The sequence below is a fragment of the Prionailurus bengalensis genome, chromosome C1 (genome assembly GCF_016509475.1).
Source record: "Prionailurus bengalensis isolate Pbe53 chromosome C1, Fcat_Pben_1.1_paternal_pri, whole genome shotgun sequence".
NCBI lineage: Eukaryota > Metazoa > Chordata > Mammalia > Carnivora > Felidae > Prionailurus > Prionailurus bengalensis.
The window spans coordinates 3,976,222-4,001,040 of record NC_057345.1 but is presented as its reverse complement, the minus strand read 5'-3'; the positions used below and the strand labels follow the sequence as shown (position 1 = coordinate 4,001,040).

Below are 24,819 nucleotides of genomic sequence, written 5' to 3'. Positions count from 1 at the left end.
TTCTCCCCGGGAGGCGGGCACCTCCCTAAGCTGTCCTCCTCAGTAATTCCCAGCGGTGCTTGGGGCGGGGCCCCTTTGTGGCAATGATGGGGCAGTGGACAGCTGAACTTGCACCAACAGGTCTATTTCCAGGACTTCATGGAACCCCTGGTGGGGGGTCCCCTGTTCCCTTTCCCCCCATACTCTGCCTCTTCCTGGTTGTGTTAGGGCTCAGAGCGCGGGGAGGGTTGATGGGCTCCTGCCTCACTCTGTTTGGGCCAGAGGGGTTGGGTCCCTGTCAGAGTCCCCTGCCCACCACCTGTTCTCCCTGCTTGTGCCCATTGCTCTGGGGCAGGGCGAGGTGGAGGGGTGAGGTGGTCCCCAGGGGCCCTGCAGGGAAGAGGTCCTGCTCTGGGCCCCTCTGGCCTGGGGATTGCAGCCCCGTCTTTCTGCAAGACGTGATGCCCTGAGCCTTCCCAAGCTCCCAACTCCCTCTCTGTGTCCCTGGCCCCAGGCACCGTCCTGGTCCACTTCGTAGCCTCCTAAGCAGTCCTCCCTGACCGCCCTCCCCTCAGCAGCCAGGGTCACCTTTGTAAGCACAGATCAGACCCAGACTCCCGCTGCTTGGGTAGATCAATGTGCTCCTGGTCTATACCACCTTCGTCTCCCCCCTCATTCCCCAGCCGCAGCCACACTGGGCTGCTGGATGCTTCTGGAACGCCACCTCCAACTCCAGACTCCGTCCTGCCCTTGAGTACTGGCTGTGACCTCTGTCTGACCTGCTCTTTTCTCTGCTCATGGCGGCCTCCTTGCTGACACGTCAGTCCCAGGATGCGCAAATGTCTCCGCGGGGAGGCCCTCCTTGGGCCTGGCCCAAGCACGGCCCCACCCCTGTCCCTCTCAGGGGCCATTTTATTTTAATTTTATTTTTAATTTTAACGCTTTATTTTCTCGGCCGCACCAGGTTACTTCTGTGTCAGTGGGCTCCCCGTCTGGAGGGCGACTCCTTGGATCACCTGCCGTGCTTGGCACCCGGCACCCTGGGTGCTCAAGAGATGCCTGTGGTCTCGGCATCTGAGGGCTGGGAGTCCCTAGCTCACGCCTGGCCTCTGGACACGGCGTCGGCTTCAGCCCGGGCCTCGTGTCTCTCCTGAAGTGCCAGCCAGTTGGCCCCCTAGCCCTCCATTACAGCTGCCCCGTGGCCCTCGGCCTTGGGCTCATGGTTGTGACCCGCTCGGACCTAGGGCCAGCTGCTTCCAAAACGTCACAGCTTTTGCGGGGAGGAGCCAGTGTGTGGGGCGCAGTGACGCTAATTTTTCAAATCTGCAGCGGTTGGACGCGTCTCTTGTCAAATCTTTCTTTCCATTGTGCCTCACCTTCCCCTCCCCCTCAGCCGTGTTCTTGTTTCCCACACAGGGCTCTGCGCCACCAGTGCTCTGGCACCGAGGCAGGTGGGCGAGCCTGTGTCCAGGAGGAGGCGGGGCGGGTCCCTGCCTTTCTGGCTCGGGCCCTGGCGGCTGCCACATTCTGCCGGGAGAGCGGAGGGCTCAAGGGTCAGGTGCAGCCTGGCTCTGCTTGTTAGCTGACTGACCCCGGGCAAACTCCCCAGCCCCTGTGCCTCGGTGTCCCCACTTGTGGAATGGGGATATGGCACTAGCTACCTCATAGAGGGTTATTGTGAGGGCTGGTGAGACAGTGCACGTGGAACATTTAGGTCACAGTGCCCAGCACATAATAGGTGCCCCATAAACTGTGACCACTGTAATTGGCACCATCCAAAGGGGGGCAGTTGACCTACCTTCCCCGAGGAAATGCTTCTGAGACTTGCACCCTCATCTAGTAAGCTGGGGGGGCACGGGGGCCTGGGCTGCAGGAGGGCTGGGAGTGTGAGGCCATGGTGGGGCTGGAGGGAGAGACGGAGTGGCTCCCTGGCCTTGTCCTTTAAAGTTCCCAGCCTGCTCAACCCCAGTCAATCACTTACAGCCAGAGGGGTGGGTTTCTCAGGGCTGGTGAGCCCAGCCTCTCCGCCGGCCAAGCAGTGTGACCACTCTGGCCGCAGAGACACTTGACTGGCCCGTGTCCCCATGCCCACAGGGCTGACCCCAGTCATGTGAGCGTCTTAGGCTTCTTGGAGCCCAGGATCCAAGAAGGAGTGATGACCATGATTCCCAAGGTTCATACTTTCCTAGCTTACTGCACCCCCCCGGGGACATGTGGGTTTTGGGGGCCCCACGGAGCCTGTATGTAATACCATTTGCTGGGGGGAGGGAGGGAAAATGACCAGCGTGCTTTGCCCAGTGCCTTGGCCTGTGAGAGAGTCACTTCCTTCCGAGTTGTCTATCATTTCGTCCGTTTATTCAGTCAGCAGCCCTCCTATTAATCCACCCACCCATGTGTGCACTTTCCCACCGAGCATCTGTTTATCCAACCATGAAACCAGCCAACCGGCCGTACAACCACCACTCACCAGCCAGCCATCCTGCCCACATCATCCATCCATCCTAGCCACTCTCCATCCACCACCCACCACCCACCGTCCATCCATCCATCCTACCCACTCTCCATCTACCCATCCACAATTCATCTGTCCGTCCATCCATCCATCCACCATCCATTCATGTATCTGTCCATCCTTCATCCATCCATCCATCCATCCATCGTATCCATTCTCCATCCACCATCCACCATCTATCCATCCATCCCTCCTACCCATTGTTCATCCATCCATCCATCCATCCATTCATCTGTCCATCCAGCCATCATCTGCCCATCCATCAATCCGTCTGTCCATCCATCATCTAGCCATCCATCCATCCTACCCACTCTCCATCCACTATCCATCCGTCCATCCACCATCCTACCCATCCATCCATCCATCCATCCGCCATCCATCCGCTTGTCCATCCTTCATCCATCCATCTGCCTCCCCAACATAGATTTATTGAATATCTTCTCCGAACACAGTATGTGGTATCTAACTTTCTGGGGCTTTTGCAGGTACAACTTTTGAGACTTTCTGCCTTGCCTTCGGCTCTGTCCTTATTTCTCTCTCCCTGTCTCTTTTTCCCACTCTGTCCCCATGTCTGTCTCACTGTCTTCGCTGAGTGCTTGCCTCTGCTTCTCTCTCTCTCTGGCTATCCCTCTCTTTCCCTGTTTTGTCCGTGTCTGTCCCTGACCCTCAGGTGCGTCTCTCTATCCTCTCCCTCCTTGTCTCTCTTTCCTCCTACCTGCCCATGCTCTGGCTTTGCATGGGGTCCTGTCCCTGCTTGCCCTGGGTCCCTGTCCTCTCTTCTTTGATCTCTTCCTGTTCCCGGTCCCTTAGGGTAAAAGCTTCACCTCTTCCCCCTGCTTGCCTGCCCAGAGTGCTCAGAACTGACACTCTCTTTGATGAGATGCCAGTGAGGTGATGTCTAGGTTTTGGTAAAGGTCATAAATAAATTATCAATCCTCTCTTGGACAGGAGTACTGACCCCCCCCCCCCCATTATCAGCAGAGGGCCTGTGGTGTGGGGGTGCCCCAAAGACTGATGGGAACCTTGGTCTTGGTGCCCTGTCCCTTGGCTAGCCTCAGAGTGGCCTTGGGAACCCCTGGCTTGGCAATGCCCAAACTGGAGACCCGCTCTCTGCCACCCGCTTTGGGGCCCCGGGCTCCGCCTGCTGTCACTGAGCACTTACTGTGTGTCTCACGACGTCTAAGTCTCCACCCCATGAGAACGGCGCCGTGAGGGCCATCTAAGGATGAAGAAGAAGTAGGTTCATCTGGAAAGGGATTGGGGGCAACCTGCCAGGAAGGGGTGGTAGCTGGAAGCCTGTACTCCCCTGGCCACCAGCTCTTGTCTCCTGCCTGGTGGTGGGTTGGGGGTGGAGAACAGAAGGAGCCTCCTCCCCAAGCCCCAGAGACGATGGTGGACATTGAGCTGGGTCCCCATCGCTCGCAGATTTGCTTGCCTTTCTGGACCCTGGCAGTGGAGCTTTTGTCCCTGCACCCGGCTTGGGCCCCCGAATCTTTCGACCATCCTCAGATCAGATGACCTAACTTTTCCCTCCATAATCTGATCACCTTGCATTTGCAAAGCTCCCCGGGGGGCTGCGTTCTTGCCCAGAGGAGGGGGCAGGAGCTGGGCAAAGCATAACCCGCCGGGGGGGGGGGGGGGCGGGGGGGTGAGCGTGTGGACCAGCTCTGACCCTGTGGGACCCTGAGGGACACTGTGGGACCTTCCAGACCAAGGGCTGATCTGAGTCACCTTGGTCCCAGGGTGAGGCCCGAGCTTGGCACAAAGGCCTTGCTAAATAAATATGAGGAAAGTCTGAATTCTGGAGTGGGGGTGGGGGGTTGGGGGAGGCTCCGGTGCCTGGAGAGGGGCTGGGGTGAGGACCACGCATGGTGGTGGGAGCCACCCGTCTGAGTTCCTTCCTGGCTGTACCACCTGCTGGCTGTGAAGCTATGTGGGTAAGTCGTGAGATCTCTGAGCCTCAGTGTCCTCATCTGCAAACGGGGGTAATAATAGTACCCCCAGGGTTCTTGTGTGGAGTAGACAAATTGGTTCAAATTAGCACATGTGACCTTCCTCAAGCCCAGTGCAGGTGGCATCAGGTGGCACGTAGTTACTTGCACTGTTACGCCGGGTTACCCCCGAGAATGGCCCACCCAGCTTGCCTGGGCTGCAGCCTTAAATGGCTCAGTGAGGGCAGCCTGGGGGGCACCGGAGCATGTGCCCAGGGAACTGGTGAGAGGGCTGTGGGTGAGCTTAGGAAAAAGCAGCAGACGTACCTCTCTTTGCCCCGCTGTCTCCACCCCGCTGCCTGTCTCCGTCTCTCTGTCTCTGGAGCAGCATCCCCCCCCCTCCGCCCCCTCCCCTGCCCCCCAGCCTGCTCCCGACCTGGAAGCTCAGGAGGTAGCAGAGATAACAAGGCTAATGGGTCCTAATTATAGCCCCAGTTGGATCGATGGAGCCTCGGCCCTGGAGGGGCAGGGCTGGTGCGGGAGGGCACAGCCCGGCGGGGCCAGAGGGCTGTGGGGGCTGCCAGGAAGGGCAGGAAGGAGCTGGCGGGGCACGGAGTCCTGGGGCTGGTCTTTCCTGGACCCTCACCCCAGGGCAAGTGGGATCCCCCCCCGAGGAGGGTACAAGGCTGGGGGCTCGGGGAGCAGCAGACGGGCCCAGGAAAGGGTGCTTGGATATAACTCGGAGGGTCTGGCTTTCGGAAGCTCGCCTGATGTTGCAGAAGAAGGAGGGCGGGGAGATGAGGCTGGGGTGAGATTGGGGTGCCGGGGAGTCATGAGGTGTTGGCGGGGAATGTCACAGAGCTCAGCCCTGGGGTGTCCTCAGGGCTACCAGAATCTGTGCAGGGAGAGGAAGGGTCTGTCAGAGATGGGGGTGGGCAGGGCGGGGCCCTGATCCTGGTGCTCCAGCTCTGGAACCTTCCTGGAGGAGGGGTTTAGTCAGGCAGATGGCCCTGGGCCGTGAGGTCTTCTGGGAGTGGAGGAGGGGCTCTGTCCATGGGCAGAGGGTCTGGGGCCTTGTCCTCTGAGGCTCATTCTGGGCGTGGATTAGGGCTGGAGTGTGGGGCATCCCCCGACCCCCTGCCCTCCGCCCCGGGCAGATAACCTCCCGCAGCCACCTGTTCATCCCCTTGTCTGCTCTGCTGGCCACTTGGCCAGTCGGTGACTGTGTGCTGAGCTGGCCTTCCCGGGCTGGGGACCACCCTGCTGAGGGAACAGGGGACTCAGGGAGGTGGCAGGAGGGAGAGAGAGCCCCTCCCGATTGCATCAGCCTGAGCCTGTTACATAACTGGCGCTGGGCACTGCAAGGGTGCAGGGGTGGCTCTGCCCAGGCAGTCTCCCTGCGGCTCCAGAGGAGGTGGGGGCAGGTGGGGGTGGGCAGGTGTCGACGGACAGCTGTGTCACTACCTCCAGACCCCCCACTTCAGGACGCCTCTGGGGGTCCCCGTGCGCGTTTTCAAGCGGTCTGAAAAATCCCTGCCCCTCCCTGCCAGGGCTAAGAGGGACAAAACGGGACAGGGTCAGCTTGTGCAGCCTTGCCTCAGCCTGGCTCCACTCAAGACCTGGCCCACATCAAACCCAGCCCTGGGCTGGCCCCCCTACTGCTCTCCCCTGTGTGCCATGGCCCCGGCCAAAGGCCCGGCAGCTATGCCCCCCCTGTGCCAGCCAGGACCACTGAGCTGGCCCTCGGGGGCGGCTGGTACGGTGACCACGAGCAGCAGCTTGAGGTCCTGCCTGGAGTCTGCCTCTCTGCACGCCCGTGTTTGCCCAGCGGGATGGGAAGGGCTCTAGGACTCGGGCCTGCCCTGCTGCCTGTCCCCGTGGACTCCAGGGGCCCCCGGCCACCCCAGAGGGGGGCCTTGGGGCAGACGGGTGGCCAGACAGTGGTGCAACCCCCACTTGCCCCTGGTGGGGGGGTGGTGCGTGTGGGAATGGGTCCTGTAGGGCACCGGGGTGGGAGGGCGTCCGCTTGGCCACTGGAGTCACCAGTGCCCTCTAGCCGCACCCACACGACCCTGGGGACTCTGGGGGACTGGGGTCCCAGGCAGGGGGTGAAGGGAGACCCGTGTGGAGGACAGGAGGCCGGATGTGGGTGTGTCCTGGGTGTGCACACGCGTGTCTGAGCATCTGATGTCGAGCAGCTGGTGGGGTCAAACGCCACACCAAGCGGTCCAGGCTTCCTGGGCCGGGTGGGTGCGAGCTGTTTCTATTAACTTATTTCAGTGGGGACGCCCTATCGTCTTTCCCGATGAGAGTCCCCTGGGCACCTTCCTCGGGGTCACGGGGTGGCAGACCCGCCCTGGCTGAGATCCCCTGTCATGTGTCCCGCCCCAGCCCCCGCACGGCCAGAATCCCGGGGGGCTCTTCTCTTTGCTCCCCTGGCACACTTGGCGGTAGGGGGGCGGGTAGGAGAGCCTGACTGGGGGTGCTCAGGCCCCCGGGCTGGCATGCAGCACCCCTTTTGTGGACTCTGGACACTCCGTGGCTTCCTTCTGGATGTATCTCTACTCTGGGGGGTTCGTTTCTTGTCGCTGTTTGCTCCCAAGAGGACCCTCGCCACTGTCCCCTTCATGGCCCACGTCTGACTCTCCGTCCCCCCAACTGGGGACTCGGGCTCGCTGCCCTTTTCTCGCTGCTGATCTCCTAGGTGGGAGTGAGGCCCGGGGGCCACACGTCAAGCCCCCTCCTTTTTGGCAGGGGTGGGGATGGAGGGGTGGCATGAAGCTGGAAGCCAGCTGCTTCTTCAAAGATATCCCGCTGCGCACACACCTGTCCTGCTCCCCTCTTGGCCTTTGAAGTTCACGAGGGAGGGAGGGAGGGAGGGAAGCGTGGCCGCTTGTGGAAAGCCCACGTGTGGCGGATGCAGCATCTCTCTGTGGAATTTCACGTCTTCCTGGGTGCCCAGCCGGAATGTGCTTGGCATCCTGCATGTGTGACTGGGGGTGTGTGCACTGCGTGGGGGTGCGCGTGCCGGTTCGGGCGGGAGACACGATGTGGTCTTCAAGCCTCATCAAGGGAGGGTTCTGGCTTCCTCCTTGTTGGTCTCCCTCCCAACTCCGGACACTTGTTGTGTGGCTTCATGTGGTCCTGGGGTGATGTGACCTGTGCGTCCCCACCATCCAGCATTCACAAGCCGTCTCCTGGCCACACTGTGGGCCTCTGGAGGGCGCAGGTAGGCCCCGACCCCTCCCTGGGGCCAGCTGGAGGGGGTTTGTGATTCTCTGGGGCTGCTTCTGCCCTGGAGGGGGTCGTGTCAATGAGGACTCATGATTAATCACTCACTTGTGCTCAGAACACTGTTCTATCCTATGGGGGGGGGTTCTATCGGGGGGGGGGTTCTTTACGGTCCCATTTTACAGTGAGGGGAGGAGAGGTCTGGAGAAGTGGGGACATGGGGCACAGCCTGCCTGAGGCCTGGGACTCCATGCACCAGGTGTGGGATGGTGGCTCTGAGGGTCTTGGGAGGAGCCTGGGGCAGGGGCAAGGTCTGCAGGGAAGGGGTGGGTGCTGGGGAGGCCGGTGGCCGTGACCTGGCAGGTGGCCGTGATCCGGCAGGTGGGTGCCTGTGGAGCTGCCCGTCTCACTGGGCCCTGCCCCTTCCTCTGCGTCCCTGGGGGCCACCCTGAGGGAAGAGGCGGAGTAACCCTCTCCTACTTCTTTCTCCTCCAGAAGAAGAAGATGGTCTTGGGGGCTTCGATGACTGCTTCCCTGAGGAGCCTGTGGGCCTTCCCAAGAAGAAGAAATCCAAGAAGCCCAAGGAGAACAGGTCTAAAGGGAAACGGAAGAAGAAGGAGGTGCGTGGGTGGGTGGTCCTGCCGGGGTCGGGGTGGCTGGGGGTGGGTCAGGGCCCCAAGGGGGTCTTGGCTGCTCTGCCTGGGCCTGCGGAGAACCTTCCAGGGCGGTGTCCTGAGAGCTGGGTTTGAGTGCGAGGCACCAAAAGCGGTGTGTACAGAGCTTCACAGGCCGGGTCTGAAATGCCCTGTCCTCATAAACGGGATGATCCAGGGTCGTGGTCTGTATGTCCCAGAGCACTGGTGGTTTGGGGCTGCTAGGACGCCGGGATGCAGGGACCGACCCCCATCCTGGCCGCGGCCACTGCCCTCACCCCACAAGACCTGAGGCTCTGTGGACGATGTCCGGGGAGGTGGAATCTAGGATCCTGGGGTCTCGTGCTTCCTGCACATGCCCCCCCCACCCCCCCTCAGCTGCTTTCATGGGCAGCAGACCTGGGTGGGAGGCCCGATGCTCTCTGTTCCTTGGTCGCAGGCTTTTAGGTTGAGTCTGCCCGGTCCCCAAGTGCAGATGAAAGACCACCAGAGGTGCCCCAGGCAGGGCTGAATTCTCTCTCTCCCTCCCGGGCACAGGGTGCAACAGGAACCGCCCCCCCGCCCCCCCCCCCCCCCCCCCCCCGCCTCCCTCAACCCCAGGCCAGGAAGGAGGCTGGAGGTGGGCAGTGTCTTTGCAGTGGTGAGACCGGGGCAGGGCTGGGGGGGTAGTTCGGCGGCTGGAGGGGCGAGGGGCCTTCAGAGCCTGGGAAGGCTGGCGCTTGCCTCCCCCATACCCACTGCCGCTCCCTCGGGTCTCGCCCTCCCTTCTTCCTCTGGACCCGCTTTCATATGTTTGCGTTTGTCCAGGCCGCTCTCTGTCTCCCTCCGCTGTTTAGGCCTGAGCTTGGCCTCTGCCTCACCCTCTCTCTCCCTCCCTCTCCCTTCTCTCCACCTCTCCTTCTCCTTCAGCCTCATTTCCCACCCCCCTTCCCACCCCTCACTTCCTCACCCTCTCTCCTTCCTTCTGCTTCTCAAAAGGGGCGGAGGGCCGGGTGGATGGGAGGCCTGTGCATGACCAGCCGCTGCCTGGCAGGCCCCCAAGGTGACCCTTAGGTCATTGCTGCCCCCTCCCCTGTACTCCTGAGAGCCTGGCTCGGCCGGCTGTCAGATCTAGAGTCCAGAGCAGGGTGCAGCAGCCAGAGAGCAGTGTCTTGGCGGCCATGTGCCCCCCACCCATCCACCCGCCTGCCTGGGTCCCCAGGACACGGGGAGGGGGATTTCAGCCTGTGCTCCTCGTCATCTCCAACCTGGTGGCTCCAAGATAAGTCAGTGGGTGGAGGCAGAAGAGGGGCGGCGGATTTTTTTTTTTTTGGCCAGGGGTGGGGGGTGGGGACAGGCAGCAAGTCATGGATCCTGATTTACATAAAACAACCGGGCTGCGGCCAGAACCTGAGCATATGTAGATGAAGCTCCTTGTCAGACCCAGCGCAGGAGGGAGAAATGATTTCAACCTGTACTGCAGCGGTTACCATAGCAACCAATTATTCAGTGCTAAATTATAACTGTTTATAACACTCGTGAATGGGAAGGCTCATATTTCATTCTTTCTTTTTCCCTCTCAATCTTGAAGGACCCCAAATTGAGAATGACCAACTCTCTGAATCTTTCCTTTTGAGTGTAAATGCCTCCTTTATCGAGAGATGCGGGGCGTGTGTGTTGTGCGCTGGGCGCTGGGCGCAGAAGGAAGGGAGAGGGAAATGGAAAGCCTGGATAAAAGGCATCCGCAGAGCTGGGGAAGAGGAAGGGCGGGTGGGGATGCCTGCTTGGGGTCCCCGGGGCCTGCATTGGTGGCCTGCTGTGCCCTCAGGGGGCCAGGGGGGTCGGGGCAGGGAGCCCTCCCACTTACCCCCAGCTTCTCACACACACAGCCTGGGCGTGGTGTTTATTAAGGAAGTCAATGGATTCCGATGGGGACTCCGAGTCCACTAAGATTCTTCCACTACCAGGTGTCTCCCCTGTAGTTATGTCTGGGGCTGCCACAGCCCAAAGGACAGCATCAAGGTCAAAGCCCTGACTATGACGGTCATACTGATGTTCGCACATCACTATGGCTTGGGGCTGAGGTTGGCTCCGGGCTTTATTAGGACATTATCGCTCCGTGCTTGTGTCTCTTCCCCTGAACATGGCTTGGCCCAAAACCCCTTCTGTAAGTTCCAAGATACTGAACTGGCTGGTCTACCCCTGGTTCTCGGTCACTCCTTCCTTCTCACCACTGGCTGGTGCTGCTCATGGATCACTCCTTTTTGTATTGTTTTCAGAACCCCTTGCTGCCCTTCCTTTTGCCCGTTTCTCTGCAAGGAAAGATTTTGGGGGAAGAAACAGGAGGCCTGGGTCTTGAAGGGGCCAAACAGCTGGATGCAGAGATAGGCTGTGGATACAGGCTTCTTGTGCCAGTGGGAAACCAGTCTTCAAAGACCTGTCCTGTACCTCCACCCTCAGCCAGCACCCCGCCCCACCCTGGGCAGGCAGGAGGGCCTGGATGACATCGGGGTGCAAGTCGGGGCGGGCCCAGGCGCCATGAACTTCATTTGGTCGGGGGAATAAGGCACGGCCTGGGGAGGATGAAGGAACAGGTGGTGAGTCGGAAGAATTGGGGAACCAGAGCTTTCTTTCTGACAGAACTTTCCCCAGTGCAAGTAGACCGTGGAGGGAGAAGTCTCCCCTCTCCCTGCCACCACTGCTGTCACCCCGGGGGGCGACTAGGGCACTGATGAGTGGCATATGTGCCCTGCCTTAGCACTAACTCATTCCTCAAGGAGGATCTTGGCCCTCCTGCTGTGCCACTTAGCCCTGGAATGGACGCTGGGCCAGCCCTCTGGCAGTGCTCAGCTTGGGGTCTTGCGCCAGGCCTGGCCTCCAGGGCACACACAGACAGCGGAATCTGCTGGAGGTGCTTTCCCCCACTCCCTCCCTCCCTGCCTCCCTCCTGCCTGCTCCCTCAGGACCCCACATTTGGAGCTGCGCTGGCCACTCCTGGACTTGGCAATGCTGGCTTCCCATCAGATGCCCAGGTCCATGCACCCTTGGGTGTTGCCACAACAGCCTCTTCTGTAATTGCCACCCAGCTGCAGACACTGGCTTTGCATTTGGCTTAGCCGGGTCCTCACGTGCAGAAATGAGAAAGGTGAGGCTGGTGATGTCCTCAAGTCTGTCATCTGGCCTGCATCTCTGGCTTCCAAGCAGAGTTGGAGTCATGGGTGCTTGGATCTCTCCCATTTCAAAATGGTTATAGCCCCCTCTCACACCCTCTCCTTTGTTCCTCTTGAATCCCCCTTTCACAGATGATGAAGCTGAGGTCAGGCCGCAGTGACTTGCCTAGTTCTGTGCTAGCGAGGGCCAGTGATCCTAGGCATTCTGTGTCCTGCAACCTCCCTAGGGAGCCCCAGGACCCACGGTCAGGCCACTCGGGTCTCACCTGAGTGGGTATTAGTCATGGGTCCACCCCAGGGCAGCCTGGGGACCAGTCCCATGCCCCGCCCCCGGCAGCCCCACAGCCCCACAGCCTCTGTCCGAGGTGCTGAAATCCATGGCAGCCTCCTCCTTCCATCCTTACCTTTGCTGGGGTGAGGGCTGGGGTAGAGCCTGCCTCTCAGGTCTCTGGAAGGGTGGTCTCTTGCAACTGGCTGAACTCTACACCCATGGGGAAAATTGATGTCCCTATCTGACCTCTGCCTCTCCAAAGGACTGTGGCAGAGCTGGGAGCTGTGGTCCCAGGGCTCTGCATTGGCATCTGCCCTGGGAGCACCAGCAGCCAGGACCGGCTTTGCCCCTCGGCCCCGCATGGCGCATGGCGAGTCAGTATTCTGGGAAACACCCAGTTCCGGAAAGGCGCAGAGGCCCTGCTGTCTGGCACCCGCCAGCCAGCAGACTGACTCAGCGGCTTAATGAGCATAAAAGGTTTGGGAGCAGGGATCCCAGTGGGAGAGAGTTGGGAAGTGCAGGGAGCCCGTGGGGGAGTCCTTTCCCAGCTGTATCTTGGGAAGAGCCTTCCTCCTGGGAAAAGACTCTTAGCTCTTTACAGGGTGCCTGGAAGGGGCAGAGATCAGGTTGGGCCCTCCCAAGAGCCTCCAGACAGACCCCTACCCTTGCTCCCCCCGCTTCCCTACTCCCACCTGCTCTCCTTCCTCCTCTCCTTTCTGACCCCCTCCCCACCTTCTCTTAGGCCTCCCCACCCCCACCCCCCGTGCTGTTTCTCAAGCTCATTTTTCACCTCTCCAGTTCTCTCCTCATCTTTTCCGTGCCTCTCTTTGCTCACCTTGAAAACAGTAAACAGCCAGCTCGAAAATGACAAGCCCCGCGCTGGTAATTGGAACGTCAGTGCCCAGCCTCTCCTGCAGACCCAGGCCAGGAGGGGGCTGGGAAGGGCTTTGCCAGTGCACTTGCATCTGGAAAGGCGGAGAGTAAACAGCTTTCTCAGAGTAAACAGCCTTCTCGGAGGGGCAGTGCCTTTCTGGTGGGGATGCTCTGGCTGTAAACGCCCTTATCTCCATATAAATGGGCCATTTTCTGCCTGTACAGACGGGGAAACTAAATCAAGGAAGCCAAGCTTAAGAGCTGCCTAAATTACCTTGTCTCATATCGAGGCGAAACGGCCAGGGTGGGGGTGGTGGAGAAGGTGGGCTCGTGCCATAGCAGCTTCTGGAGAGCCCACGGACAGATGAAACTGGGATGTGCGTGCTACATTAATTACAGGTTTCACCTGACGCACGCAGCACCATAGGATGCACGCAGCTCCAACAGAGGTTGGGTGCTGGCTCACACCCCTGGCTCTTCACCCGCCCGTTTGCTGGTGCGCTTTGTATTTTGGCTCTGGACATCACGTCCTGTCCAAATTCCTGGATCCAGGCACTCTCACCAAACACTCGTTAAATCCTAAAGTCCAGAGAAACCTGATTCTGATGGACGCAGAGCCTGAGCCCTCACCCCAGGACAGTCCAAGCAGGCTACCCTGGATTCCCCAGGAGGGGAAGTGTGGCTTCACGAGGCCTCGTCTTTCCCTGCACGCTCCACCATTTGCTGTGGCCCCAGCACTGGGGACCAGGCCCTTCCTTGCCCAGTGCTGCCCCGAGCCAGCCCCTCTGGCTGGGCTTTGGTGCTGAGCTGTGGGCACAGGAACGCTGAATGATCCAGAAAGCAGTACTGCTGCCCGGGACTCTGGATTTTCTTGGGGCCCCTGTTGCCGTCACCACCTCCCTTTCTCTTCCAGGGGAGCAATGACGAGCTGACGGAAAATGAAGAAGATCTGGAAGAGAAGTCGGAGAGTGAGGGCAGTGACTACTCCCCTAATAAGAAGAAGAAAAAGAAACTCAAGGACAAGAAGGAGAAAAAAGCCAAGCGAAAGAGGAAAGATGATGACGAGGATGATAACGATGATGGGTGCCTGAAGGTAACCCCCGGGGCCCGGCTGCAGGGACCTGGGCTCCACCAGGACCCGCCAGCCTGGACGGGGCCGCGGCTTCAAGGCGGTTCTTCTGCCTTCTGGCGCCTGTGCGAAAAGGGCCAGAGCTTCCTCCCCGCTCCCCCGCCCTTCATGGCTGTCGGGGGCGGATGGGTGTGTGGGTGTGCACATGCGCGTGTACGTGTGCCTGCACGTGGAGGTTGGACACAAGCGTGTGAGGAACACCGTGCCCCAAGTCCCGGGGACACATTTGAAGTAAGGATGGCTGACGTTCAGAAGTAGCCTCCTGCTCAGGAATTTTCTGCTCCTCTGCCTGCTGGAGTAGGAGAGCGGTGTTCTCTCTTGAGCTTCCAGTTCGGAGCCTCTCCCTTGGAGCACTCTCGGAAAATAAACCGACAAACGGAGCCTCTGCCAGCAAGAAGCGGCTGGACAGCTCCACTTCGGGCAGGGGGAGCTTTGGCGCTCAGCGTGTGCGCTGGATTTCTGGCCGCCAGGGCATCCCAGAGAGGGTCCCAGTGAGCGCGAGTCAGGGCGGCTGCAGGGGCGGGCCTGCAGCTCTCCCTGGGGGACAGCAGCGTCTCTGTGCGTGTGCGGAATGATGTGAACCAGGCCATAGCCCCTCGGGTCTCCGAGGCCACTGCAGGGCTCCTCGGGGAGGGGAAGGGCGCTGCCCCTCCCCCCCCCCCCCCCCCCTCGCTCTGGGATAGTGGCAGAGGTCAGCGAGCGGCCCCGGACAGAGCACTCTGCTTCCTTTGTTCTCCCCTTAAGGCACCCAGACTCAGTTTGGGCTAGCCATGAGTTAAAAAAAAAAAAAAAGTGCCCCATAAATATCAGTGGAGTGGCTGTTGGGTGAGGCAGAAATGGTGGCTGTCAACGGCTCGAGTTAGGAAGCACCGTGGTGTCCCGACACCCAGAGGGATTTCATTAGTCGGCAGGTGTGTTGTGAGTCATCTGTGACTGATAATAGCTGAGGGCTGACAGCTTGAAAGGTGAACTTGTGGGCACGGTCCAGGGTTGTCCCGTAGCCATGTCACCCGCTCATGCCGTTCCGCTTCCTGCTGTGGGAGCAAGGTCAGAGGCGTCTCCAGGGATGGATGCGTGTCGTGGGGGCAGGTCAGCCACGGGAGGGGGTCCCGCACGGGAGATTAGGGGGCCAGGAGGCGGGTTCCCCAGCCTCCCTGTTGCACTGTGCTAGAAGGCCTGCTTCTCAGCAGTCGGGACGGAGGGAGGCTGAGCGCACGTCCCGGGGTGGCCGACTGTTGTGGGGGAGACAGCCCGGCTCGGAGGGGCTCAGGCATCGATAGGGCTTGTTGGGTCAGTGCCCAGGAGTTGAGAGGCCAGGGGACTTCTGGCTTGCGGTGTTACCCAGGGCCTGTTTTCACATCTTTCGCCCTTCGTGGGGTCAGCGCCAGGCTCAGGCCACACACACCCTTGTGGCTGAGAATGAATGTCTCTGCAGCTCAGGGCTTCCTGGCCACCCGGGCCCCCTCTGGTAGCGGGGGAAGCAGGCCTGCGTCCTAGATCGTTGTCCACACAGGAGACCCAGTGGCGCCCTGGACTGGACTCCCGCCTGGGCCGGTGACTGTGGCCTGCCAGCTCTCACCGCCAGGATCAGAACTGCTGTCTGAGCCTGGCTCTAGGGCCCGAGCTCACGGCCAGCACCTCCACCCCCCAGCCGACCCCCGCAGGCCCGGGTTAGGCCAGAGATCAGACCCCTGGGCTGGCTGTCTTGAGGCCGCACTGTGTGCCCTTAGGGAATCACACACCTTGGGTCTCCGTGCCCCATCTGGAAAGTGAAGCAGTGGCCAAGGGACCCTCTCCCGCGTCTGCCTTCAGCTGGGCCATTTGTCCCATGCCCCTACCCTGGCCAGGGCACACCTTCCTGGCCCTGTTGTTTCATGGCGTCCATGTGTGACTCTACTAGGCGACGTCCTGAGGCGGCCTCCTTTCTTCCCGACATGCCTCAGGCAGCCCTTCAGCCCTGCTCCCTTCTCAGGGACACCTGTCCCCTTAAAACCCACCTTCAGGCTGCTGTTCCCTCCCAGTGCCCAAATTTCCAGAACATATTCCTCCCAGAGAGTGAGTTCTGTTACTGTTCCTGCCTTGGGTGTGCATATAGCCTCCCCCAACCCCCGCCCCTCCCACTAAACCCCCAGGCTTGACCCCACACCCCCTCATGAGCTGGTGCCTGAGCGCTTCCCTCTGATCAAGGGGCAGGCGGGCTGGGGGTCGGGGGTGGGTAGGAAGGCTGTGGGTAGACACTCCTGGGACGGGGCCCCAGGGGTGGGGGTACGGGTTAGAAGGACCCTGCTCTGACCCCACCTCTGGCCTGGGTGTCCCTAGGAGCCCAAGTCCTCGGGGCAGCTCATGGCCGAGTGGGGCCTGGACGATGTGGAGTACCTGTTCTCAGAGGCCGACTACCACACACTGACCAACTACAAGGCCTTCAGTCAGTTCCTCAGGTGGGCGCGCTGCCGGCTGCCGTGGCCGGGCATCCATGGGAATGACAAGTTGGAGGACAGAGCCCCAGGCCCCTGGGGTGCTGGGTGCTTTCAGGCCGATGCCAACCCCGGGCAGAGCCATTTTACCCGGTGGTCCCACCTTCCCCTGCTTGTCCGGAGCCCCAGGATGGCGGTCCCGGTCAATCCCGAGGGCCATAGACCTCATGGGCTCTCTCAGCTCTGGAAGAACGGGGGCTGGGCACCCAGTGGCTCACTGCGGGCTCGTCCCTTTGGTCTCTCGAGTCATACAGGGTCTGGGAACCTCATTAGAAGAGGGCCGACTACATAGACAGGGAATCAGGAATGTCTGGGGCTGGACTGCTGTCGAAAGCTTTGTCCTCTTCCCTGCTTCCTGCCCAGTTTCTCAGCCTGGAACTCGAGGCTTCTTATCCCAGGCTCGGGAGAGGAAGGGCTGCCTGGGTCTCGTGGGGGGTCTCATCCCCTCCGTGGTGGCGCCCTCACCTGCCTGCCTTTCACCCCACACAGGCCGCTCATTGCCAAGAAGAACCCGAAGATCCCCATGTCCAAAATGATGACCGTCCTGGGTGCCAAGTGGCGGGAATTCAGCGCCAACAACCCTTTCAAGGGCAGCTCGGCAGCGGCTGCAGCGGCAGCAGTGGCCGCGGCCGTGGAGACAGTCACCATCGCCCCTCCGCTGTCTGTCAGCCCCCAGCAGGCACCCCAGCCTGTACCTATCCGCAAGGCCAAGACCAAGGAGGGCAAGGGTAAGGCTGTGGGTGGATGGGCACCCGGCCCTGCTGGCAGAGTCCTACCCCAGACCCCATAGCCTCGGGCAGGTGGGACAGGTGGGGCAGTCTTCTTCAAGGACCCAGGGCCGTGGTTGACCTTGGACCCACTCGCCCTTTCTCTGCTGTACTGTGGCATTATAGCTTCTGCCTGCCTCCCTTTCGGGGCTGGGGTGAAGCAGAGGGGATAGTGTGCTTGGAGCTTTGGGACTTTTGCACTGGCACCCTCCGACATGGTATGGAGGTAGGGAGAGGGCAGGTCCGCGCTGCTGGAGGTGGGGGGGCTCTTGAGTTCTCATTTTCAGGGAGAAGGGGTCCCAAGGTTAGCCCGTTGACCCCTCTTGTCTGAGCACCCAGCCCTCAGGGTAATGCACGTGCATAGGTGTGGTTGTGGTCAGGACTGGCTGCTCTGGGAGACCTGGAAGGAGGTCCAGATACAAAATCAGACTCAGTGCTGGGTGTCTGGGTCTCTCTGGGGAAGAATAGGGACAGCAGAAGCTCTCTGTGACTTCAAGTCCTGCGGGAGGGACCTCCCCTAGGTGGAGGATTTCTGGCCCCATTGGGGTAGAGACCCACATCTCCCCAGGGCTCTCAAAGATGCGGTCACTAGCAGCTCAGCCTTTCTGGGTACTCGGGACTTTGGTGGGCAGCTAAAGGGGCTCTGGGGCCCACTGTTTCAGCCCTAAGGAGCTTTGGTTTCTGGGATGATGTACCCCTTTTCCAGGTCTCTGCAGGGGCCTGGTGGGCAGAGTGACATGGGGTTTAGAGCCTGCTTCTGCTCTCCTCCCTCACTGTCCTCCATCCTGGGCCTCCCCAGCCTGCCTTACCTTCTCATTTCCTCTTGGGCTCCAGCCACTGAGCTATTCCCTGAGCTGCCCATTCAGAGCCTGAAAAATTGAAATAGATTTTCCGTGGCGCCACGGAGGTTACAGCTGGGCTCCTAGTCCCATCTCAGTTGTGTGATGGAGCTGGAGGAGGGTCCAGGTCAAGGCCACCTGCTGCCAAGGGCTCCATCTTCCCTGCTCAGCCGGTGGGAGAGGCTGCTGGGGGGGGGGGGTGGTCATGACTCCCAGGTGGCTAATTGTCCTGTGGCCAGTTCCATAAAAATAGCCTCAACCCTGCTGGCCACCAGGGAGCTAGTGTTTCCTGGGGGTGATTGGCAGAGGTGGGGCAGTCCTGAGTGGTGCCAGTGTTGGCCGGGCCTGGGGACAATCTGGAGGCTGGCGGCTGGCGGCTGGGGAAAGGGCTTCCTGCCCAGCATGTGCCTCCAGGGCCCAGGTATGGACCACAGGTGGGTGGGTGTGCCCTCAGTGGCCCTGCTAACTGTGGGGGCCCATGGCTTCACTGGGGACAGACAGCTCCTTCCTGGGGAGAGGGGACAGGACAAGGCTGTTCCCATGATGGCCGGCATTTCTACTACTCATGGAACAGGGGCCGTGGTGGCCGGAGCAGAGACCGGGTCGGGTCCTCCTTGCTGTGTCACTTTACACAAGGACCTCACCGCTCTGAGTCCCCTGCCTTCTCATCTGGAAAGGGATGGCGGCCGAACCATCCTTCCCTTATGGAGCCCCTGGGAGGGCTGACCCAAGTTATGGCTGGGGGTGAGTGAGCCGCCGCGGCTCTGGGTTATTGGGTTATCTGCGGTCACCCTTCAGGGCCAGGAGTGAGGAAGAAGATCAAAGCCTCCAAGGACTCGAAGAAAAAGGGCAAAGGGAGAAAGGTAGCCGGGCTCAAGTTCCGCTTTGGAGGGATCAGCAACAAGAGGAAGAAGGGCTCCTCGGTGAGCGTGTGCGTGAGACAAGGTGGACTGGAATGTGTGTGTGTGAGCGGGAGTGTGGGTTTGGGAGCAGGAGCGTGCGAGTGTGTAAGCGTGTGAATGTGTGAGGGTGGGCCGGGATGGGTGGGTGTGAGGCATCGAGACCGCATGTACTTGGCCGCGTGTGTGGGTGTGTGAGCAGCCTTCAGATGCACTCTGCACGAGTGTGAGCGTGCTCGTGTGCTTGTGCGCCATGAAGGCAGGGGGACTGGAATGCAGGGCTGTCAGTCCACTCTCCTGAGTCAGGACTCTGGGACGGAGAGCGCCCCGCTGAGCTGGGGGCTCACTTCCGGCTCTGCTCCATCTGGGTAGCAGGTGGGAGCATCAGCTGGCCCTTAAGAGTCCTGACGGGGCCTGCGAAGCCAGCTCTGCTGGGAGGCTGGACCCCAGGAAGGTGGCATGTAGGCAGGATCAGGTGGGCCGGAGCTCTGACCCTTCCTTGCCCTTCCGGGGCCAGCTCTGGCACCCGGTTCAGACTGACCATAAGTCCCCACCGGAGCCTCTGGCCCTCCCTTCTCTGGGAGGAGGGCATTCACACTCTCCCCTACCCCCGCAGCGCACCTGTTTCCCTCACCTTGCCCCACCTCTGTAGAGGGGCAGAGTTGGAAGCCATTTCTCTGTCCCTTGGTAGAGGCAAGTGACAGGTCTTGAGTTTAGCTGCTTTAAGAGAGGAGCACGGGGCAGCAGGTGTGGCCCAGCCCAGAGCTGGTGGTCCAGCTCAGCTCAGCAAGTATCTGTGGTGGGACTTTCTCCGGAGGTGTTCACAGTCTGGAGGGTGTTTGGGAGATATAGTGGGAGAGAGCCAAAGACAGGCAGATGATACAGGCCAGACCTGGCACACAGGCTGTGCAACAGGTCCAATTAAGGAGGGATCTGGGAAGGCTCCTTGGAGGAGGTGTCCTTACTTAGGGCTTTCCCTTGAGGGATGTATAGGAGTTTGGCAGGGTGGAGAGCCCGGCTCAGGGAGGGTGGTGGGACATCGGGCTGGCCTGGTGGGTGGGGCCTTGGGGTTCCTAGCCAGAGGGAGATGAGACGAACCACAGAGCACGCTGTGCCTCTGGAGCCTCCACCATGCCCCGCACCACCTCGTCCTCTGCCCGGGCCAGTGAGACCCTCAGGATGAGCCCCCAGGGCAGGCTGTGGGCTCACAGGGCCCTCCCCCACCCCCGCAGAGCGAGGAAGATGAGCGGGAGGAGTCGGACTTCGACAGCGCCAGCATCCACAGCTCCTCCGTGCGCTCCGAGGGCTCGGCAGCCCTGGGGAAGAAAAGCAAGAGGCGGCGCAAGAAGAGGAGGAGTAGGACTTCCTGGGGCTCCTGGTGGAAGGGGGTGCAGAGCCCCCCTTGGCTGGCAGGGGGGGTGCATCCTCCTGTCTGGGCCTTTGCCGGCCTCAGCCAGACGGTTCGCCTGTGCTCCCTCGCCCACTTGGTCTCTATGGTCAGGAGAGGGGTCCCGTCCCAGTGAGGCTAAGCTAGGGACTTCTGAGCCACTCGGGGCATTTGCACTAGCAGAGGGGACGCCGGAGAAGGCAGTGCTTCCTAACCTCCTGCACATGCACCCCTTCAGTCACCCACCCATCCGTCCGTCACCTTCAGTTATCCCCTTAGGCCTGGTCCCCACCCATGCCCCCTCCCTTTATCTGTCCTCCGCCCACCTCTCCACCCCTTTCTTCCACATTTGTACACTCCGCCTGTCCGTCCACCATCCGTTCATCCAACATCTGTTAAACACCTACTGTGTACCGGTCCAGTCTGGGGTGGAGATTGGTTGGGCACTGGGAGTGGGCACCAGGCCCTCCACTACCACCTCTGCCCCTCCCCAGTTGACGATGGTGATGGCTATGAGACGGACCACCAGGACTACTGTGAGGTGTGCCAGCAGGGCGGGGAGATCATCCTGTGCGACACCTGCCCGCGGGCCTACCACCTAGTCTGCCTCGACCCAGAGCTGGAGAAGGCTCCGGAGGGCAAGTGGAGCTGTCCTCACTGTGTAAGCCTTTGGCAGAGGCCCCGGGGGCAGGGGCGCGGGGAGGTGCAGAGTGTGGAGGGGCGCGCGCGGGAGGGAGGAGGGAGGCGCACCCTGCCGGAAGGGGGGCTTGGCCCGAGGTGCCTCGACGCGGATTGTCCCTCCAGGAAAAGGAGGGGATCCAGTGGGAGCCGAAGGACGACGAGGACGACGAGGAGGAGGGCGGCTGCGAGGAGGAGGAGGACGACCACATGGAGTTCTGCCGCGTGTGCAAAGACGGCGGCGAACTGCTCTGCTGCGACGCCTGCCCGTCCTCCTACCACCTGCATTGCCTCAACCCGCCGCTGCCCGAGATCCCAAACGGTGAATGGCTCTGCCCGCGCTGTACTGTGAGTGTTACGCCCGCCCCGCGCCGCCCCGCGCCGCCCCGCCAGCCAAGCCCCACCCCCTGATCTGGCCCCTCCCCGACCAAGCCCCGCCCCGGCCAGGTCCCTCCCCCCCGGCCAGGCCCTGCCCACGAAGGCCCCTCGTCCACGGGCCCAGGCCACGCCTACCCACAAGCCCTGCCTGCGGCGCTCCAGGCCATGCCCCGCCGGCGGATCCCCGTCCACCAAAGGCTCCGCCTCTGTTGGGCCAGGCCACGCCCGCCCAGTATAGCCCCGTCCGCGGAGGACCCCCTCACCCAGCTCTGCTGGCGCAGGCCCGGCCCACCTAGGCCGGCCCCGCGATGCCACAGGCCTACTAGCCAAGGCCCCGCCCCCTCCAGGTCCGCCCAGCCGGCCACCATCCCAAGCTCGAGTCCCCGCCCACCACGGGTACCCCCACCCACCCACCTCCGAGGCCCGCCCACCGCCTTTTCCCACCGGAAACCCGAGCCCTTCTGAAGAAACAAGTGGTGTCCATGACCTACCATCACCCTACCATCTGTCCGTTGTGCACCCCTCTACCGCGTACCGAGTTTTCCAGTACAGGCCTTTTGTTATTCCCAGTTTTAGATGACAAAACTGAGGCCCAGGGAGGTAAAGTGACTTGTCTAAGGCCAAACAACAGAACTGAGCGCTCAGACCCTGCCAGGACTCAGGGCTGGGGGTGATGAGAGGGCAGGAGGCAGGGAGAGAAGAGCGCCTCCCGCCCCGCCCGCAGTCGCTTTGTGCATTTGAAGGCCCCCCTGCTCTGAGTGGTCCCCCAGGCCCACCCCCAGTGCTGGATTCTCCACCCTCCGGATCCTGGGCTGTGCTGTGGCCAGCCCCAGTTACCCTGTGTGCATCTGGGCTTCTGGTGTGTGCGTGCGTGCGTGGGCGTGAGTGTGCACAGACTCATGTTGCCTAGCTCGTGTGTGCACAGCATGTGCCCTGAGCACAGGGCAGCATTGTGGGGTCAAGGTGGTGCCTACTTGGGGGTCACTGCAACTTGTTGGAGAGAGCCTTGTGACGGCCTGATGTCACTGGAGCCTCAGGGTGGGGCCCTGTGGCTAAGCCCTGAACTTGGGGACCCTCCTCTGTCCACAGTGTCCCCCACTGAAGGGCAAAGTCCAGCGGATCCTGCACTGGAGGTGGACGGAGCCCCCGGCTCCCTTCATGGTGGGGCTGCCGGGGCCCGACGTGGAGCCCGGTGTCCCCCCACCGAAGCCCCTGGAGGGCATTCCGGAGAGGGAGTTCTTTGTCAAGTGGGCTGGACTCTCCTACTGGCACTGCTCCTGGGTGAAAGAGTTACAGGTGAGCGCCCCCGGGCAGGTGTGGCTGTGCTGGGGCGCCGCTCCTGAGGGCGCTGGCCGGCACCCCGAGCGAGCGAGGCACGCCGCTGGGAGTCCGGGAGCGGGAGGCTGCACGTGGGGGCCGTCCTGCCTGGGACCCAGGCTGGGGGAGCTGGGTTGGGGACCTGGGGGGGCCGTGGCCCATCTCCCTCCCATAACCTCTGCCCCTGTGTCAGCAGCTGGAGCTGTACCACACGGTGATGTATCGCAACTACCAAAGAAAGAACGACATGGATGAGCCGCCGCCCTTTGACTACGGCTCTGGCGACGAGGACGGCAAAAGCGAGAAGAGGAAGAACAAGGACCCCCTCTATGCCAAGATGGAGGAGCGCTTCTACCGCTACGGCATCAAGCCCGAGTGGATGATGATCCACCGTATCCTGAACCACAGGTGTGTGCCCGGGGGGGTGTGGCCCCGGGTCTCACTGAAGGGGTGCCCGCAGGGCCGGGACACGTGGCTCCTTCACCCTGTGGAACGACACAGGACTGCACGCGGGTGCGGAGGGGGCAGGAGGAAGGGGTGGAGGGCCCCCACTGGCAGCGATTCGACCGCCCAGCTGGAGGGGCCGTCGTGTGCTCGCCGGTCTGTGTGCGCGCACGCGTTCTGGCTCACCTGTGCGCACGTGTCCCACTCACGGTGGGAGCACGGTTCCAAAGTCTTACATATAAAGGGGCAACTTGACCAGCCCGTGACGCTTGCACGGAGTGGGACCGTCATTGGGTCAGGATGCTTGTGCTCCTGGGCTTCTGCCAGAGCTAGTGCTTGGTACCTGGGGTAGGGTCCTGGGGACCGAGGTGGCCTGAGTGTGGGGGCGTATACACGCGTGATCTTCCTTTATAACAGCAGCTAACACAGCTGAGCGCCATCTACCCGAGAGACAGGCGTTTTATTTCTCTCTCTCTGTTATGGATGTGTGAGTCGGCACAGCAAGGTTAAGTTACTTGCCCGAAGTCACACAGCCTAGAGGGGGTGGAGCTGGGATTTGAACCTGGTGAGTTTTGACGGGAGGTCTTGCTGTCTTGGCCACTATTCCAACCTCTGTTGAATGGTCTGGAAATCCCCCAGGGACAGTGATCGGAGGCTGCAGAAATTTGGACAAAGAGATCAGGGCGGGAAGCCTGTGGACCCCCTGAGTTTGGCTTTGGTTTGCAGAGCCAGTGGGAGCTCTTGTGAGTCCTGAGCTCAGGTGCTTGAGAACTGGCAGTGGCCGACAGGTGGGCGCAGGGTGGGGGTCAAAGCCTTGCTCTTGCCTCCCTGCGTCCACCTGATGGGCTCTGCCCTGGAGGGGCTTAGGGCCCAGCCAACCACAGGCGTCCTGAGAAGCGGGAGTTGGGTACTGCAGAGGTTAGGAACCAGAGCCAGACCCAGATTCTAATCCTGGCTCCCCATTTTCTGGGCTGTGTGCCCCGTGTTTCTCATGTGAAGTAGGATCTGGAGATTACCCCGCAGGGCTGTTGTGAGGGCCGGACGAGCATGCCAGGGCTGCGAGTGCAGCCTTCAGTGAGAGGGGGAAGCCCTGCCTGGAGAAGCCGCCCGCCTCTTCCCATCCCCAGCCCTCACTGAGAACAGCTCTTAAAGAGGGGGTTAGTTACTATGCGAACCTGAGCCCCCCACTGAACTGACCCACGGTTTTTTGCCTTTATTAAATTGCATTTTATTCATTTATTTTTTAAAGTTTATTTACTTATTTTGAGGGGAAGAGGGGCAGAGAGAGGGGGAGAGAGAGAATCCCAAACAGACGCGGGGCTCGATCCCATGACCTTGAGATCATGAACCAAGCCGAAATCAAGTCGGTCGCTCAACCGACTGAGCCACCCAGGCGCCCCTTAAATTGCATTTTAAAAGCATAAATGACAATCTTGCCCCCCTGTCTCCAAGGCAGGGCTGATGACTTTTCCCCACATTTATTACCCCACGCCTGAGTAACAGCTAATTATTTATTTTCAAAAATATCAGTTTCCATGGTGCCCGGGGACTGGACTTTCTCTTAATGGTTCCCAGGCTAGTTGCAGCCACAGCCTTTTTGGGGGGCTGAGACTCCCCCACCCCGCTGCACTCCCCAAGCCTGGCTGCCCGCTCAGCTCAGTTGGGTGGCAGGCCTCTAGGACCCTCCCAGCAGCCGGAGTCAAGCTGGTGTAAGGTGCTTCCCTGGCACAGCCCTTCTGTGCTGCTGGCTTGGTCACCAGGTCCCTGCGTCCCCAGGGGTCTTCGGAAGAGGTCATCCCACTTGCACCCGCGGGAATCAGCCCTTGTTTACTTTGCAGAGATGGGACCAGGATGGGCATGGCTCTGGTCCTTTGAAGTTTTTTTTTTAAGTTAGAAAACAAAGGCCTG

At 61.0% G+C, this 24,819-nt stretch overlaps 1 protein-coding gene across 4 annotated transcripts in view; it reads left to right on the top strand.

The window, feature by feature from the left end:
- CHD5 (chromodomain helicase DNA binding protein 5) overlaps window positions 1-24,819 on the top strand; it is a 63,126-nt gene that overhangs the window by 1,604 nt on the left and 36,703 nt on the right. For 2 of the 4 annotated variants that reach the window (XM_043573630.1, XM_043573628.1), the window contains exons 2-11: window positions 8,149-8,273; window positions 13,513-13,692; window positions 16,048-16,166; window positions 16,692-16,930; window positions 18,607-18,731; window positions 19,940-20,063; window positions 20,589-20,755; window positions 20,899-21,120; window positions 22,240-22,446; window positions 22,661-22,875. In XM_043573630.1, coding sequence (XP_043429565.1) covers window positions 8,149-8,273; window positions 13,513-13,692; window positions 16,048-16,166; window positions 16,692-16,930; window positions 18,607-18,731; window positions 19,940-20,063; window positions 20,589-20,755; window positions 20,899-21,120; window positions 22,240-22,446; window positions 22,661-22,875 — 1,723 coding nt within the window. Of the gene's footprint in view, window positions 1-1,723; window positions 1,819-8,148; window positions 8,274-13,512; window positions 13,693-16,047; window positions 16,167-16,691; window positions 16,931-18,606; window positions 18,732-19,939; window positions 20,064-20,588; window positions 20,756-20,898; window positions 21,121-22,239; window positions 22,447-22,660; window positions 22,876-24,819 lie in introns of those variants that run through there. The other 2 variants (XM_043573631.1, XM_043573629.1) reach the window with 2 other exon arrangements.